At 31.6% G+C, this 15227-nt stretch overlaps 1 protein-coding gene across 1 annotated transcript in view; it reads left to right on the top strand.

The window, feature by feature from the left end:
• LOC106475576 (neurobeachin-like) overlaps nt 1-13741 on the top strand; it is a gene marked incomplete at its 3' end in the record, with an annotated part of 23622 nt that extends 9881 nt beyond the window's left edge. Inside the window, exons 3-8 of the mRNA XM_013936256.2 lie at nt 2285-2393; nt 3801-3882; nt 4983-5106; nt 5997-6189; nt 9109-11409; nt 11697-13741. Coding sequence (XP_013791710.2) covers nt 2285-2393; nt 3801-3882; nt 4983-5106; nt 5997-6189; nt 9109-11409; nt 11697-13741 — 4854 coding nt within the window. The remainder of the gene's footprint in view (nt 1-2284; nt 2394-3800; nt 3883-4982; nt 5107-5996; nt 6190-9108; nt 11410-11696) is intronic.
• Nucleotides 13742-15227: the final 1486 nt, after the last annotated feature.

The following is a 15227-nucleotide window of genomic DNA, read 5'->3' on the forward strand; positions in this document are numbered from 1 at the left end:
TAGCTACAGGTACTTTCCATGTTACTGTACATCAGGTAAGTAGCTACAGGTACTTTCCATGTTACTGCAGTTTTTTATAGAAGTTTAATGTTTGTTTCTTCTTATGATATAAATTTAATATCAGTAGAAACTAAGTAAGTTATCACTTTTTTTTTTAGTTAAAAGTTTATAGGTTGTGTTGGAGGTTATTACTGAGATTTGGATAACCATAATGTAAAAGTATTGTTTTAAATCTGAAGACTGGAACAAATTTTTAAGGTATAATTGAACATACATTTATTAATTTAAACAAGATTCCTTTAGAATGAACCCTCTTATTATAAAAGTTGACATGTGATGAACTTTTAAAGAATTACATTCAAAATGTAATTAAATTACTTTATTATCATTATATATGAATTAAATTTGGCATCAAAACATAGTTGATGAACCAGATTTTAATATTATTTCAGTTTTAAGCTGTTAATTTTAAAGGAACTATTTGAAAAAAAAATTCAAACTTCTCTAGTATGAGAATTGTGACATTCTCTAGGTTTTCTTACATCTTTAATTTATTTACCACCCCTCTGAGAAGTACAGAATTTAATGTAAATTATTCATTGTAATATAGATATTACTAAGACAAAGCCTAATTTTTATAGCTTTTAACCTTATTTGTTTACGGAACCATAAAGTAGAAAAATCAGACCCACTTGCGAAGCTAACCTTTCTTTAAAAAATTGTTATTAATTCTCTCTGATGTTTTATACTATATTATTTATAACCAATAGAAAGGCAGAGTTTAATCTGTCAAATGATATATCATGTTATTGTTTTTTGTACAGTATTGTCTTTTTCAATTCCACTTTGAAAATTTCTCTTAAAGTATTCACATTAACAAGCTGAGCTAAGTTTTTAAAGGCCCTCATCGCATAGTTAGAAAGCCACATTATTATAGTTATACAACATTGGTTGCTTTGTGTGTGTTATTATTCTATGTTCTTAAGTGAATTATTTAATTAGATAGAAATTATTTAGTGTAATAGTATGGTTAGTATAAAATAAAAAGTAGGCTTAAATATAAATCACAGTTGACAGCAAAAAAACAATGACCCAGGTAAATACCATATTTCCTGTTTTTCATATGCATTCTTTCTTTATTATTATAAAAGTAACTAAAATGTAAAAGTTAGAAATTATTAGGTTAAAGGTTAAATTAGGTAAGATAATGAAAAATAATAATAATTCTTTATGAGGTATGCTTTTGACCAGCTCATCCATTATGTAATTGAATATGGTATCTTGAGCTACACAATGGCCGAGTAATTTACAACGTGTGTGGCAGGATTATTAGTTAGACATGTGTCAGAGGGCAATGAAACAATAAAATTTAAGTATAAACAGATATATATTGTTATGAGCTTTAAGCTATTTAGGTTTCCCGTTATCATTTGAAGTCATTCTTGAAAGAAAAAAGGTAATTTAGATTTGATTCGTATAATTTTATGGTGGTTATGAGGTTGGTCAAATTCACTGAATGTACTTAGAGTTAGGGTAGAGAAAATAATAGATAAAATATAAAGTTTTATTGAAAAATAATGTTTGATACCTATTTTGGAGAGTTTAAAGATTATGAAAATGAAAATTGTCAATTTTCAGGTGAAGATAAGTAATTTTATTCTTAATATGAAAATCTCTTTGCACTTGGAGCAGTTAACACTTTGACTGTATATTTACAGACAGATTTTTAATAAAAATATTTGATTAGAAAATTATTTTTGGGTATAAAAGACTTGTCATGCTTACTGTAATGTTTTTGATTTTTCAAAGTCCATTTGCTCTAAGCTTTATGTTCTTTCTAGTATTTGTTAAATAGGAATTTTGAAGAAAGGAACTGTCAGTGTGAATTATTTGTTATAAATTAAAATACAAAATTTTTCTGTATATACCAAATCAATTCAAACTTATTATGATAGAGAGAATTTTAACATTTTAGCTGATCTGTTTGGATGATTATTAAGCTTTACACATGGTATTGTAGAATTGATAAAATGTCCTGGATGACAAGGTGTGAAAAATATTACAAATAAGTGTTTTTTGTCCTTTGAAGTAAATGGTTAACTTGCTATGTTTTATGGTTTAAAGATTACTCTCAAGATGTTTTTTTAATTATTGTTATCAATCTCAGATAAAAAAAAAGAATAATAATTACTACATTTAATGTATGCTAAGTCCTGGATTATTGTGTTAAGCTTTAGCTTAGAGAATTATAATACCTAACTTGATTGTAATGACACTGGAACAGAAGGAAGCATGATGTAATGGGTCCCCACAACTTGTACATGCTGCTGTCTGAGAGGATGATGTTACACACCAACCACATCACATTAGCAACTTACAACGTCCTCTTTGAGGTAGGAATTTATTGGTTATAAATTAAAATACAATTTTTTTTGTATATACCAAATCAATTCAAACTTATCATGATAGTGAGAATTTAAAAATTTTTAGGAATTTAAATAATATGTACAAGATAGTTTTTAGCATAAAATGATTATCAAAAACATGTATGTGGATATAATGATTATTACTTTAGATATATATATAATTTCTTTAAAGTTTATAACCCTGTTGTTACCACTTTTTTGTAACATTTTGAAAGAGTGAACACCTTTAAAAATGACATTTTCAGTCAGAGGAAACTGTCATCATAGTTTTGTAAGTTTTGATAGCTGTTTTTTGTTAGTTACTGAAGGTACTAATATTTGAGGCCAATATTCATATTAGTTTCCAGTTGGAATCCATGTGAGTAATTGAATTTGATTCAGATTTGTGTGTTTGAAGTTTTTGGAAGACATATTCTTGCAGTAATGATGTGTATAACTTAGTACAACTTATTTAGTGAAAGTTGAATTTTTTTGTTTAATTTATCCTTAGAAATAGGTCAACTCAACTGTCATTTTATCGTCCATGCAATAAACAATAATATTTCATTCTACTTGCTATAAAGAATTTTTAGAAACTTAAGATAAGCTTTTGATCATTTCAGTGGAAAGATTACTTGATCTGTGTTGAAGTTATCAGCTGGAAGTATTTTGTGACAGCTGTTTACCATGTTCTGTACGCCAAGCCAAAATTTTGAAATGACCATTCTTACATCTTAGTACACAACAAGACAAACTTTCACAGTGCCCCTCTTCAAATGTAATATAGAACAGTCTAAACTTTCACAGTGCCACTCATGAAATGTAATATAGAACAGTCCAAACTTTCACAGTGCCACTCGTCAAATGTAATATAGAACAGTCTAAACTTTCACACTGCTACTCATCAAATGTAATATAGAACAGTCCAAACTTTCACAGTGCTGCACTTCAAATGTAATATAGAACAGTCCAAACTTTCACAGTGCCACTTGTCAAACGTAATATAGAACAGTCCAAACTTTCAGTGCCACTCATCAAATATAATAGAGAACAGTCCAAACTTTTACAGTGCCACTCATCAAATATAATATAGAACAGTCCAAACTTTAACAGTGCCACTCGTCAAACGTAATATAGAACAATTGGACTTTCATATTTATTATGATATATTTAAAGGTTCTTTCAGCCAATAAGTCCATAAGTTTCAGGAACAGTTATATATTAATGTTAAAAGTCAGTGTTGAAATGAAAAATGTGACACATCAGTGTAGATACTTGAGTTAGAGGGTGGGATATGAAATTTTTTACATGATAAAAAAAACAATTTTACATACCTGTGTATATTAAAAATAACATTCATGTGGTTCATTCAAGTTGTAAACAACAATTTTTCAGATATTAACAGAGCATATATCAAGTCAGCTACTGTATACCAAGCATTCAGAGCCAGAGTCTAATTACAAATTGGAAAATCCTAGTAAGTGATTGACTTTTGGTTAAACTAAGTATGAATGTGAGTATAGTTATAGTACTTTTCTATAATAGTTGTATATTAATATTTGGTTTTACTTGTGTTTATTGAGAATTTAACCTTGTTATCACATTCCCTTTAACCCTTTAACAAGTTTTTAGTGTCTTGCATTCAAAATTTTATTAAATACTTCTCGTTTATGTTATACCAATGAGAATTGCATAAAATCTTAACTAATAATCCATAATTTAATAATATATAAATTTTAAGATTTTAATTCTACAAAGCAATATTGAAATAAATTCTGAATTTCCCATAGTGTGACACACGTGACACATTTTCTTTAGGCATCTTGTCTCCTCTATTTGATCCATCACCCCTTGGAAAAGTACGAAATTAAACGTAAATTACTCTCTATAAAATCTCATTGCTCCAACAAACCATATTTTTAATAGTCTTCAATTTTGTTTGGTTACAGAGTTATCAAATAGAAAATCAAACCCCTCCACACCCATCTGTCACATCCTCTGTTTTAGGATTTGTTAATAGTTTTCTCTTACGTTTAATTATATATTACCAATAACTTGTGATAAGGTAGCAGACTCACTAGAGACAGGTATCATCTTGTGATAAGGTAGCAGACTCAGTAGAGACAGGTATCATGTTGTGATAAGGTAGCAGACTCAGTAGAGACAGGTATCATGTTGTGATAGGGTAGCAGACTCAGTAGAGACAGGTATCTTCTTGTGATAAGGTAGCAGACTCAGTGGAGACAGGTATCATGTTGTGATAAGGAACAGATTCAGTAGAGACAGGTATCATCTTGTCATAAGGTAGCAGACTCAGTAGAGATGAGTATCATCTTGTGATAAGGTAGCAGACTCAGTAGAGACAGGTATCACGTTGTGATAACGTAGCAGACTCAGTAGAGACAGGTATCACGTTGTGATAATGTAGCAGACTCAGTAGAGACAGTATCATAAGGTAGCAGACTTGATTTACTGTAAATAAGATTTCTTTCAAGTATGAGATGTTTTTAATTGTTTTCTATGCAGGTATAAGAAAAGGTGGAACTAAAGACTTATGATTTATTTTTGTTTTTCCAGTGATCCTGAAGGTTGTAGCTACACTGATTAGACAGTCCAAACCTTGTGATGAGCTTACTGAAGTGAAAAAACTCTTCCTGTCTGACATGACCATATTGTGTAACAATAATAAAGACAACCGGAGGTTTGTGTCTTCATATATGATTTCATATTGTGTAACAATAATAAAGACAACCGTAGGTTTGTGTCTTCATATATGATTTCATATTCTGTAACAATAATAAAGACAACCGTAGGTTTGTGTCTTCATATATGATTTCATATTGTGTAACAATAATAAAGACAACTGTAGATCTGTGTCTTCGTACATGATTTCATATTGTAACAATAAGAAAGACAACCATAGGTTTGTGTCTTCGTATATGATTTCATATTGTGTAACAATAAAAAAGACAACCGTAGGTTTGTGTCTTCGTATATGATTTCATATTGTGTAACAATAAAAAAGACAACCGTAGGTTTGTGTCTTTGTATATTATTTCATATTGTGTAACAATAATAAAGACAACTGTAGGTTTGTGTCTTCATATATGATTTCATATTGTAACAATAAGAAAGACAACCGTAGGTTTGTGTCTTCATATATGATTTCATATTGTGTAACAATAATAAAGACAACCAGAGGTTTGTGTCTTCATATATAATTTCATATTGTATCAATAATAAAGACAACCGTAGGTTTATGTCCTCGTATGTGATTGTGTAATCAATAGCTGTATTAGTTTTTATTTCTGATTATTAATTTTGGTTGTATAACACATACTGTATTTTTACTTTGTGGTAAACTCTCTGTGGAAGGTGACTTTCTTTACGGACATTTTTTGGAAGGGAAAGAAACGTGTTTTAGGTTTTCAAGATTATTTTTGTAATTTTTTTTACAACTGTTAAAGACAAGATAAAAGTAGAACAGACAAACTTCTTCACTGGCTTTTTCAAAAAATCTTTAACAAAAGATCTTCTAAGAAGTGATTGTAAAAAGTCGTGTTTAAGAATTTATGAATGTTTTGTTTATAGAACTATACTCCAAATGTCAGTGTGGCAGGAATGGCTTGTTGCTATGGCTTACATCTATCCCCAGAACTCTGAAGAACAGCGAATATCAGACATGGTCTACTCTTTGTTTCGCATGCTTCTTCACCATGCCGTCAAATTGGAGTATGGTGGTTGGAGAGTATGGGTTGACACCTTAGCAATTGTACATTCAAAGGTATTGCTCACTCATAAAGTGAATTTTTTGTTTTTCTAGTGAAATTGTAATGATAAACTGTATTGTTTTTGAACGTTGTGTTGATTCTTGTGGTATCTGTCAGTCATATTTTCTGAATTAGTAATTGATCAAATTGTTTGTGTTATCTAACATTAAATTGATAACTCGTATGATAAAAGCCTTGTTACTGTGTATTCTGGCTTCCTTGCATGTCAGTTTACAAAATCTTGATAATGAAGAAAACATTTAGGAAAGATGAAACAGTTAGAGATGTTAGAAGTAGAAGTGGTGAAGGATTCCTTTGGTTACAGAGTTCATTTTATAGTCATGACCATTTGTGCCACGTCACAATGGACAGCTGTGATGAGTAGAGGCCAAGTTGCACATGGTTCTTCTTCGTAATTTTTTGACCATTTGTGCCACGTCACAATGGACACACGTCACAATGGACAGCTGTGATGAGTAGAGGCCAAGTTGCACATGGTTCTTCTTCGTAATTTGTTTTATTTATCACCAATCAATTGCTTAGATATGAGATTGGCTGTAGTTAATAAATGCATGGACAAGGTAGATGGATTGGGTGTCACTAATTAGTTCTATTTTGTGTTCGATTTTTCTCCTGGAAATCTAAATGTCCAAAATGTTTTTGGGTCAGTAAGATGATTAGAATCATCCTGTACCATTGTCTGTCACCCTTGCCATTTCTCTTGTGCCTGAATTCCCAAGTTGTGTTAAAATTAGAATGTATGAAATAGTTGATTCATCTACAAAATGTCTTGAGAATGCTCTTTTTTTTAAGGATAGACAATACACGTGAAGCTCGATGAAGTACATGTCAGAGAAATATCAATACTGGGAAACATACAGGAAGTTATTTACTTAAACTCTTTTATGTTTAGTTGTTTCTAAAATCAAAATGAATAATAAACTAAATTAGTACAGCCAGTGATGGTAGTAGAAATCTCTGAATTTTCCAGCAGAGCAGTACTGTTGTACTGTACTTGAACAAAGTTAATGGTTAAGCCAACAATAACGTTAATTGAGTTAACAGTACTTGGACAATGTTAACGGTAAAGCCAACAATAATATTGATTGAGTTAACAGTACTTGGACAATGTTAATGGTTAAGCCAACAATAATGTTAATTGAGTTAACAGTACTTAGACAATGTTAACGGTAAAGCCAACAATAATATTGATTGAGTTAACAGTACTTGGACAATGTTAACAGTAAAGCCAACAATAATGTTAATTGAGTTAACAGTACTTGGACAATGTTAACGGTAAAGCCAACAATAATATCAAGTGACTTAACGGTACTTGGACAAAGTTAATGGTAAATCCAGCAGTAATATCATTTGAGTTAATCCTATCACGATGGATCACGTGTGAAAGGCCATGTCATTGTGTTTGTTGACTTGCATTCAAACTTTTATTGAACTACTATTTTATGTCAATAAGTTTGGTATCAAACTGTAGATTATAGCTCAAATTTTAGTATTATATGCTAGTTAATTTCTTAGTTTAAAAGTAAATATTAAAAAACACAACTAAACATCAATTTTTGTGTGTCACATGGTATGTTGAATGCAGCACTGGTTCAGATTAGATGTTTGTGATGACAAAATACTAAGTCTGTAGTTTTGTATGAATTAGTAACACAAACTACCGATATTGACAAGCTTGAATATAAAATAAGAATGTTTCATTTTTTCTATTTGCTAAGATATTGCTCATGTACTGAATCAAACATAGTGGCCCCCCTTGGCCACCTCTTTCCCTCTTTAGAAATGCTCCCTTGTATACACTTCTATATATATGACATGAATAATCAATCAAAAGCTCAGAATGTTCCCCTAGTTGCTTTCTTAGCCATTTTCGTGTGTTAGGACGCCATCTTGTTCTTTTGTAACAAGATTCCAAAGAGGTAGGTTGTGTTTTTAGTCTGCTCGAAATTTAATGTTTTTTTAGACCATAATACACCTTAGTTAATAAACTTGATGAATTATAGTGGAATTATTTGGTATCGATATAGTAATTTATGATTTTTGGTTATTTAAAATGTTTATATTAAAACCTAAAAAAATTATCTTTTACATTCTCCATGTGGGAAATTTCATAAGGTTTAACAACCTATGACAAGCAGCAAACAAGTACAAAGGTTGTAACTAAAAGGGATAATTGTTTGCTTTTTTTTTGAAGAACAATAGTTTTTTCAGTTATAACATGAAAATCGATATTTTTAGAAACAAATCTATAATAAAAATACTTCATTAAAAAATCTGATTTTTTTGTGTCCAAAAGACTTGTAATGTTTACTAAAAGTCTACCAAATTTTGTGAAGATACACATGCTGCATTAAAAGTGATAGTATAAATACTTAACTTGTATATTATACTGAGCCCATCACGAAAGGTTTAACAATACTTGGACAAAGTTAATGGTTTAGCCAACAAGTACATCAATTGAGGAAACAGAACAAAGTTAACAGTTAAATCGCTAGCATTGTTAAATATTGATATAGCACTTGAATAAAGGCAACATTTATACCAGCACAGAAAAATTAGTGAAAAAATATTAATTAGTACCTGCCCATACCACTAGTTTATAGTGTACAATATGAATAATTGCAATGTTTAATTTATTCTAGGATCTTTTATTGAATGTTAAAAATCAGGTTGCTGAATGTTCTGGATTGTGTTGAAATTGTCTTTTATTGAATAGGTAGTCTTGAATGGAGGGATGAAGTATACCACCATACATAAAAACTTATCCATTAGTTTGATCAGTAATTTAAATAACTTATTTTAACATCCCCATTGTTTGTAAGTATTAGAGCTATTGAGATACTTTGAACTTACTAAGTATTCCTTCTGATGTTGAAGTATGATCTCATTTTGGTTGAAAATTTCTTTCACAGGTTGCTTTTGAAGACTTCAAATCCCAGTTTTCACAGATGTATGAACAGTATGAACAAAGAAAAACCGATGACTTAACTGATCCAGCCCTCCGAAGACAAAAACCAATTAGCACTATCTCTGGTGGTGACACTTGCCTCCGAACCTATGTTCCAGTTTCTCCAAGAGTGGAACTCAAAGAAATAGAAGATTCAAATATAACTGGCAATGTTTGTGTTACTTCTCATCTGGATGAAAATATCAGTGGATATAAAGTTACAGATACGTATGTAGAAGATGTAACTTGTAGAATTACCGGAAGTGTTTCATTAAATCCTGAATTCTCTGAAGACGATGTAAAGTGTAAGAGTATAAGCAACATTACAGAAGTTCACTGCCCAAACACAAATGAAGTGAATCCAAGTACTCGAGTGTATCTTTCTCCAGATAAACAAGAGAACAGTGACACTTTGCACGAGACACTAGATGAAACTAGAGAATATGAACATATGAAAGTACAACCAGAAATCGGCCCAAGTGATACAATAATCAAAGGAAAAACCCCTCTTTCTTTAGAAATTGAAAATAATACATATTCTCATTCTGAAGAAGTAAACAAAGTAAATAACCAGGAAAACGTGGAGACTAGAGTTATTGAAAATCACATAAATGGGACAGGACATGATCTAAGTACAAGTCCTTTAGCTTCACAGACACTTCAGAATGTCCAGAGCTCTGATATTTCGAATAATAGTTTACAAAAATTTAGTGATGAAGAAGACAATTATCTTAAAACAAAATCTAAAGGATCTGAAGGTGCAGAATTGATTGAAACCATAAGTTGTTGTCAAGACGATGAAATGAAAAAGACTACAGAAAGAGGAAATACAATTGCCGTACCTACTTCATCTGAGTTTCAAAGAAATCAACTAAAGAACTTTGATAAATCAAATTCAGAAACTTGTACAGTTTCTCAGCTAAATGATAGACAGGAAGAGTCATTAAGTAACATTGCTGATCATTTAGAACTATCAAGTGTACACAATGGAACAAAAGGTACCATGGAAGAAGAATCACCTAAATATTATAACAAACCAAACAATAATTCTGGTTTTTGTGATGAAGAGATAATGATGGAAAAAGAACATAGTGATAAAGGAAATTTTTTAGATGTTATTATAGATAACAGCTCAACAAACAATATAACATCTGACGTCACCCACTGTGATGCTGAAATGAATGAAGATAAACATTTTATCAAAAGTGTACAAGGTTCTCAAGATGTTATAACACATCTAGAAAAACATTCGAAAGATGAACCAATTTTGCAAGATGTATATTCAGAAAACCAGACTGTTCCTCTTCAGGAAACTCCTCTGTACACAACAGCTTCTGTAAGCTTAGGTTCAGTGATCGAGATTCAAGAAGATTCTGAAATACATTCAGAAAAAGATTTATCACATCAAACAATTTCCCAAGATAAAGAAAGCAAAGAAAAAATGATTTTATATGACCAAGAATCAAAAGTGATATCCTCAGAAGAAGATTCAACACCTAAAATAGTTTCCCAAGTTAAAGAAAGGAAAGACGAAGTGATTTTAGGCAACCAAGAACCAAAAGTGGTATCTTCAGAAAAAGATTCATCACATGAAGCAGTTTTGCAAGATAAAGAAAGTGAAGAAAAAGTTATTTTATATGACCAAGAATCAAAAGTGGTATCCTCAGAAGAATATTCAACACACCAGAAAGTTTCTCAAGATAAAGAAAGTGAAGAGACAGTGGTTATATATGACCAAGAATCAAAAGTGGTATCCTCAGAAGAAAATCTGACAAGCAAATCAGTTATTGATAGAATCTCTGAAAGAAAAATTGGGTCTCTAGAGGAAACACTTGAGAACAAAGCAGTATCTCTTGAAATACCAGTAGCAGACAAAATAACTTTATTTCACAAACAAACTGAGAATGGTTTAGAAAAAAAGTTGGCTTCTTCTGAACATGAACCAGGGGACAAAACAACTTTTCCTGAAAAAACTGTTGAAGATAACCAATTACATTTAGAGAAAGATTCTGAAGTTAAGCTTGTATTTAAAGAGGAAGGTACAGAAGATAAAATAGTCTTTCTAGAGAAACATCTGGATGATAAACCAGTTTATCCAAAAACAGATTCAGAAGATAAATCAGTTTCTTCAGAAAAACATCTGGATGATAAACCAGTTTATCCAAAAACAGATTCAGAAGATAAATCAGTTTCTTCAGAAAAACATCTGGATGATAAACCAGTTTATCCAAAAACAGATTCAGAAGACAAATCAGTTTCTTCTGGAATCTGTTTTTGGATAAACTGGTTTATCATCCAGATGTTCTATTTTTGGATAAACTGGTTTATCATCCAGATGTTCTCCAGAAGAAACTGATTTGTCTTCTGAATCTGTTTTTGGATAAACCGGTTTATCATCCAAATGTTTTTCTGAAGAAACTGATTTATCTTCTGAATCTGTTTTTGGATAAACTGGTTTATCATCCAGATGTTCTCCAGAAGTAACTGATTTGTCTTCTGAATAAACCAGTTTATCCAAAAACAGATTCAGAAGTCAAAACAGTTTCTTTAGAGAAACATCTGGATGATAAACCAGTTTATCCAAAAACAGATTCAGAAGACAAGTCAGTTTCTTTGAAGGAAGATGTAAAAGGTTATCCAGTTTCTCTGGAAATAGCTTCAGGAAACAGTCCAGATTTTCCAGAAGAAGGTTCAGAGGACAAACCTGTATCACCAGGAAAAGATTCAGAAGATAGAGATGTTTCTGCAGAGTATGACTCGGAGATTAAATCAATGTCTCAAAAGAAAGATGAAAAACCACATTTAGAAATGTATTCAAAAAACAACAAAGAAGATACCTCAATTTCTTTTGAGAAACAAAATGAGGAGAACATGCTCAAGGCTCAAGAAAGTCAAGAAGTTTCTTTAGGAGGAAAACCACTTTCTCATGTGATTGAATCAAGCAACCAACCAATTACATCAGAAATAGCACTAGAATACAAATCTGTGTCTGAAGAAAAATACATAGAACACATACAAGTGTCTCCAAAGAATTATCCACAACAAAAAGTAGCACTTCAAAATGAAAATATAGAAGAAATATCAGATACTAAGACAAAAATCTCAGAGAAAAATTTAAAACACAAACCAGTTTTAATAAAGAAAGATTCAGAAATTGAAGGATTATCTTATGAGAAAGAATCCAAAAATAGACCAATTCCTCCAGATCATGATGTAAAAGAGGAAGCACTTTCTGAAGTTAAAGATTCAGTAGAGAAATCATTTTTTGAAGAAAAAGATTCAAAAGATGCACTATTATTTCCACAAGGTCCAAAATATAAATCAGTTTGTGAAGAAATGGATGCAGAAGATGCATTGAAAGATACTGCAGAGAACTCAGTTTCCGAAGGAAAAGATTCAGAAGATGTACTATTCCTTCCACAAGATCCAAAATACAAATCATTTTCAGAAGAAAAATTTGCATGTAAAGAAGAAGATTCGTTGCTTCTTTCACAGAAAGCTCAAAGCAATAAAGAAGTTCTTGGAGAAAGAGATGCAAAAAGTGTACCATTAAGCCAAGGCAAAGATGTAGAAGTTGCATTTCCACCAGATAAAAGTCCAATTTATGAAAAAAAGTGTGAAGAACATGTCTCTTCAGAGGAAAATGTGGATCCAGATGCATTAGAGAAATTACTGGTAGACAAACCACTCTTACTAAAAAATAACCCAGAAAATAAACTGCTTTCAGATGATGAAAAGCCAGAAGATGGTATAATAAGAAATGAAAGATGCCCATATGAACATACCAATCAAGAAATGAAAGATGATTATTCAACAATCAGTAGAAAGTTCAACTCACTAGAGGCTCCATCTGATGAGCACATTAATGAATTAGAGCTTATTTCGGATGTTAAAGTCGTGGAAAATAACAAGTTAAATGAAGCTCAAACAGTGGTGAAAGAAGAAGACCAGGACAATCTAACTTGTTTCTTTAATGGTGAAATTACCCATGAAGCATTAGACAAGCAGCACAGGTTAATTGAGGAAAACACATCAGAGACTAAAGGTGTGAGTGATAATGTAGATGATCCAGATATTCTGAACAACCCAGAAGGCTCCAAGTCTGAAGATACAGTAAGCACTATTGAAGGGCAATTAAAAAAGGAGGGAATACAACTTGCAGATTCAAGTTCAAAGGTTGGCCATGTTTCTCATAATAAAAATGTAGTTTTAAGTGAAACGGGACCTGAGACAGCAGTAGCCCAGGTGGTTGATAATCAACAACAAGATGTAAAACAGCCAGAGACACTGTTATCAGATAGTGACATTCAGACCATACACATACCAACTGAGCCTGATATTGGTATAACTCGTCGACCTAGGAGTGCTTCTGCTACTCGCAAGCCTAACTTTCATCAAGATGTACAGAGGCCCAAGTCTGCAAGTATTTCCCACACCAGGGAACGAAGCAGCTCAGGTAGCTCAGGAAGACAGATTTTTAATGATGGACCCTCTAGACCACCATTTCGTATTCCAGAATTCCGTTGGTCATCAATTCATCAGAGGCTTTTATCTGATTTATTGTTTTCTTTAGAGACAGACATCCAAGTTTGGAGAAGGTAGGTTATTGTTGTAACATAGGTCTTACAATGAACAACTCAGACTGGCTCTTTATCTTAAATATAGACTACTAATAGTACTTTGTCAGGCTCACAAAATCATGATTTATTGCTAATTTGTCAAATGTATCAGTTATTGATACTAGATAGACTAGTAATTTCAGTGAAGTAAATTTAAACGTTTTTCACAGTACATGTTAAATGTTGTTGTGGAACGTACTGTGCTTTCTGGATTGTAGTGTAACATGGTACATGTTAAATGTTGTGGAACGTACTGTGCTTTCTGGATTGTAGTGTAACATGGTACATGTTAAATGTTGTTGTGGAACGTACTGTGCTTTCTGGATTGTAGTGTAACATGGTACATGTTAAATGTTGTTGTGGAACTTACTGTGCTTTTTGGATTGTAGTGTAACATGGTACATGTTAAATGTTGTTGTAGAACGTACTGTGCATTCTGGATTGTAGTGTAACATGGTACATGTTAAATGTTGTTGTGGAACGTACTGTGCTTTCTGGATCGTAGTGTAACATGTTACAGGTTAAATATAGTTGTGGAACTTACTGTGCTTTCTAGATCATAATGTAGCATGTTACAGGTTAAATGTATTTGCTATCTTTTCGTTTTTGAAACCTTAGGATTCTATGATGAACTGAGGATGTTTAACTTGAAAAAATTCTTATGTGATTATGGTCTAAACTTTAAAATATTTAGATGAAGGTTGAAAGCTTAATATATATTTCAGAAATTTTTGTCAGCATTATTTTACATACACTGTATATTAATTATGGAGATTTTGACTGCACAATTTGAATTGTTTTAATTGTAACTAATTATAACAACTAGACACTGTTATTGTTGTGTTGTATGTGGTTTTCTAAACATATCAGTATTAAGATAGTCTTTTTCTTGTATTTGTTCAAACTGAAGTACTGAAAGTAGTATTTGAACATAATAGATAACCATCTACACAGTAATGAGAAAGATGACTGAAGGCTAAGCTGTTGGAAGTTTTACATTTTATTTAAGACATAATTAATATTCTTCTTAATTTCTTACAGATGTTCTAATTAGTTTTAAGTTACTTTGAGCATACAACAGTCAATTTGGATCAACTTACTTAGATTGTGCAATTTTATATTAAATTAAAAGTACTAAAGTAGAGTTACGTTTATGTTGCTGATTGACAGTAGCCCTAGACCTGTTCTACAGTGTCAAGCAGGTACATTAAACTCAAAGCACTAAAGTAGGGGTATGTTTCTTTGCTGATTGACAGTAGACATAGGCCTATTCTATAGTGTCAAGCATATCATTAAATTAAAATGACTAAAGTAGGGGTATGTTTCTTTGCTGATTGACAGTAGACATAGGCCTATTCTTTAGTGTCAAGCATATTGTTACGCCTCCAGTCGTTAATTGATTTTCCGTAACTTCATTCCAACGAAACTTTAGCGACACAAGTCCTTACTTAATAAAACTGGTGAA

Source organism: Limulus polyphemus, unplaced genomic scaffold (assembly GCF_000517525.1).
Source record: "Limulus polyphemus unplaced genomic scaffold, Limulus_polyphemus-2.1.2 Scaffold8825, whole genome shotgun sequence".
In the NCBI taxonomy this organism is placed as follows: domain Eukaryota; kingdom Metazoa; phylum Arthropoda; class Merostomata; order Xiphosura; family Limulidae; genus Limulus; species Limulus polyphemus.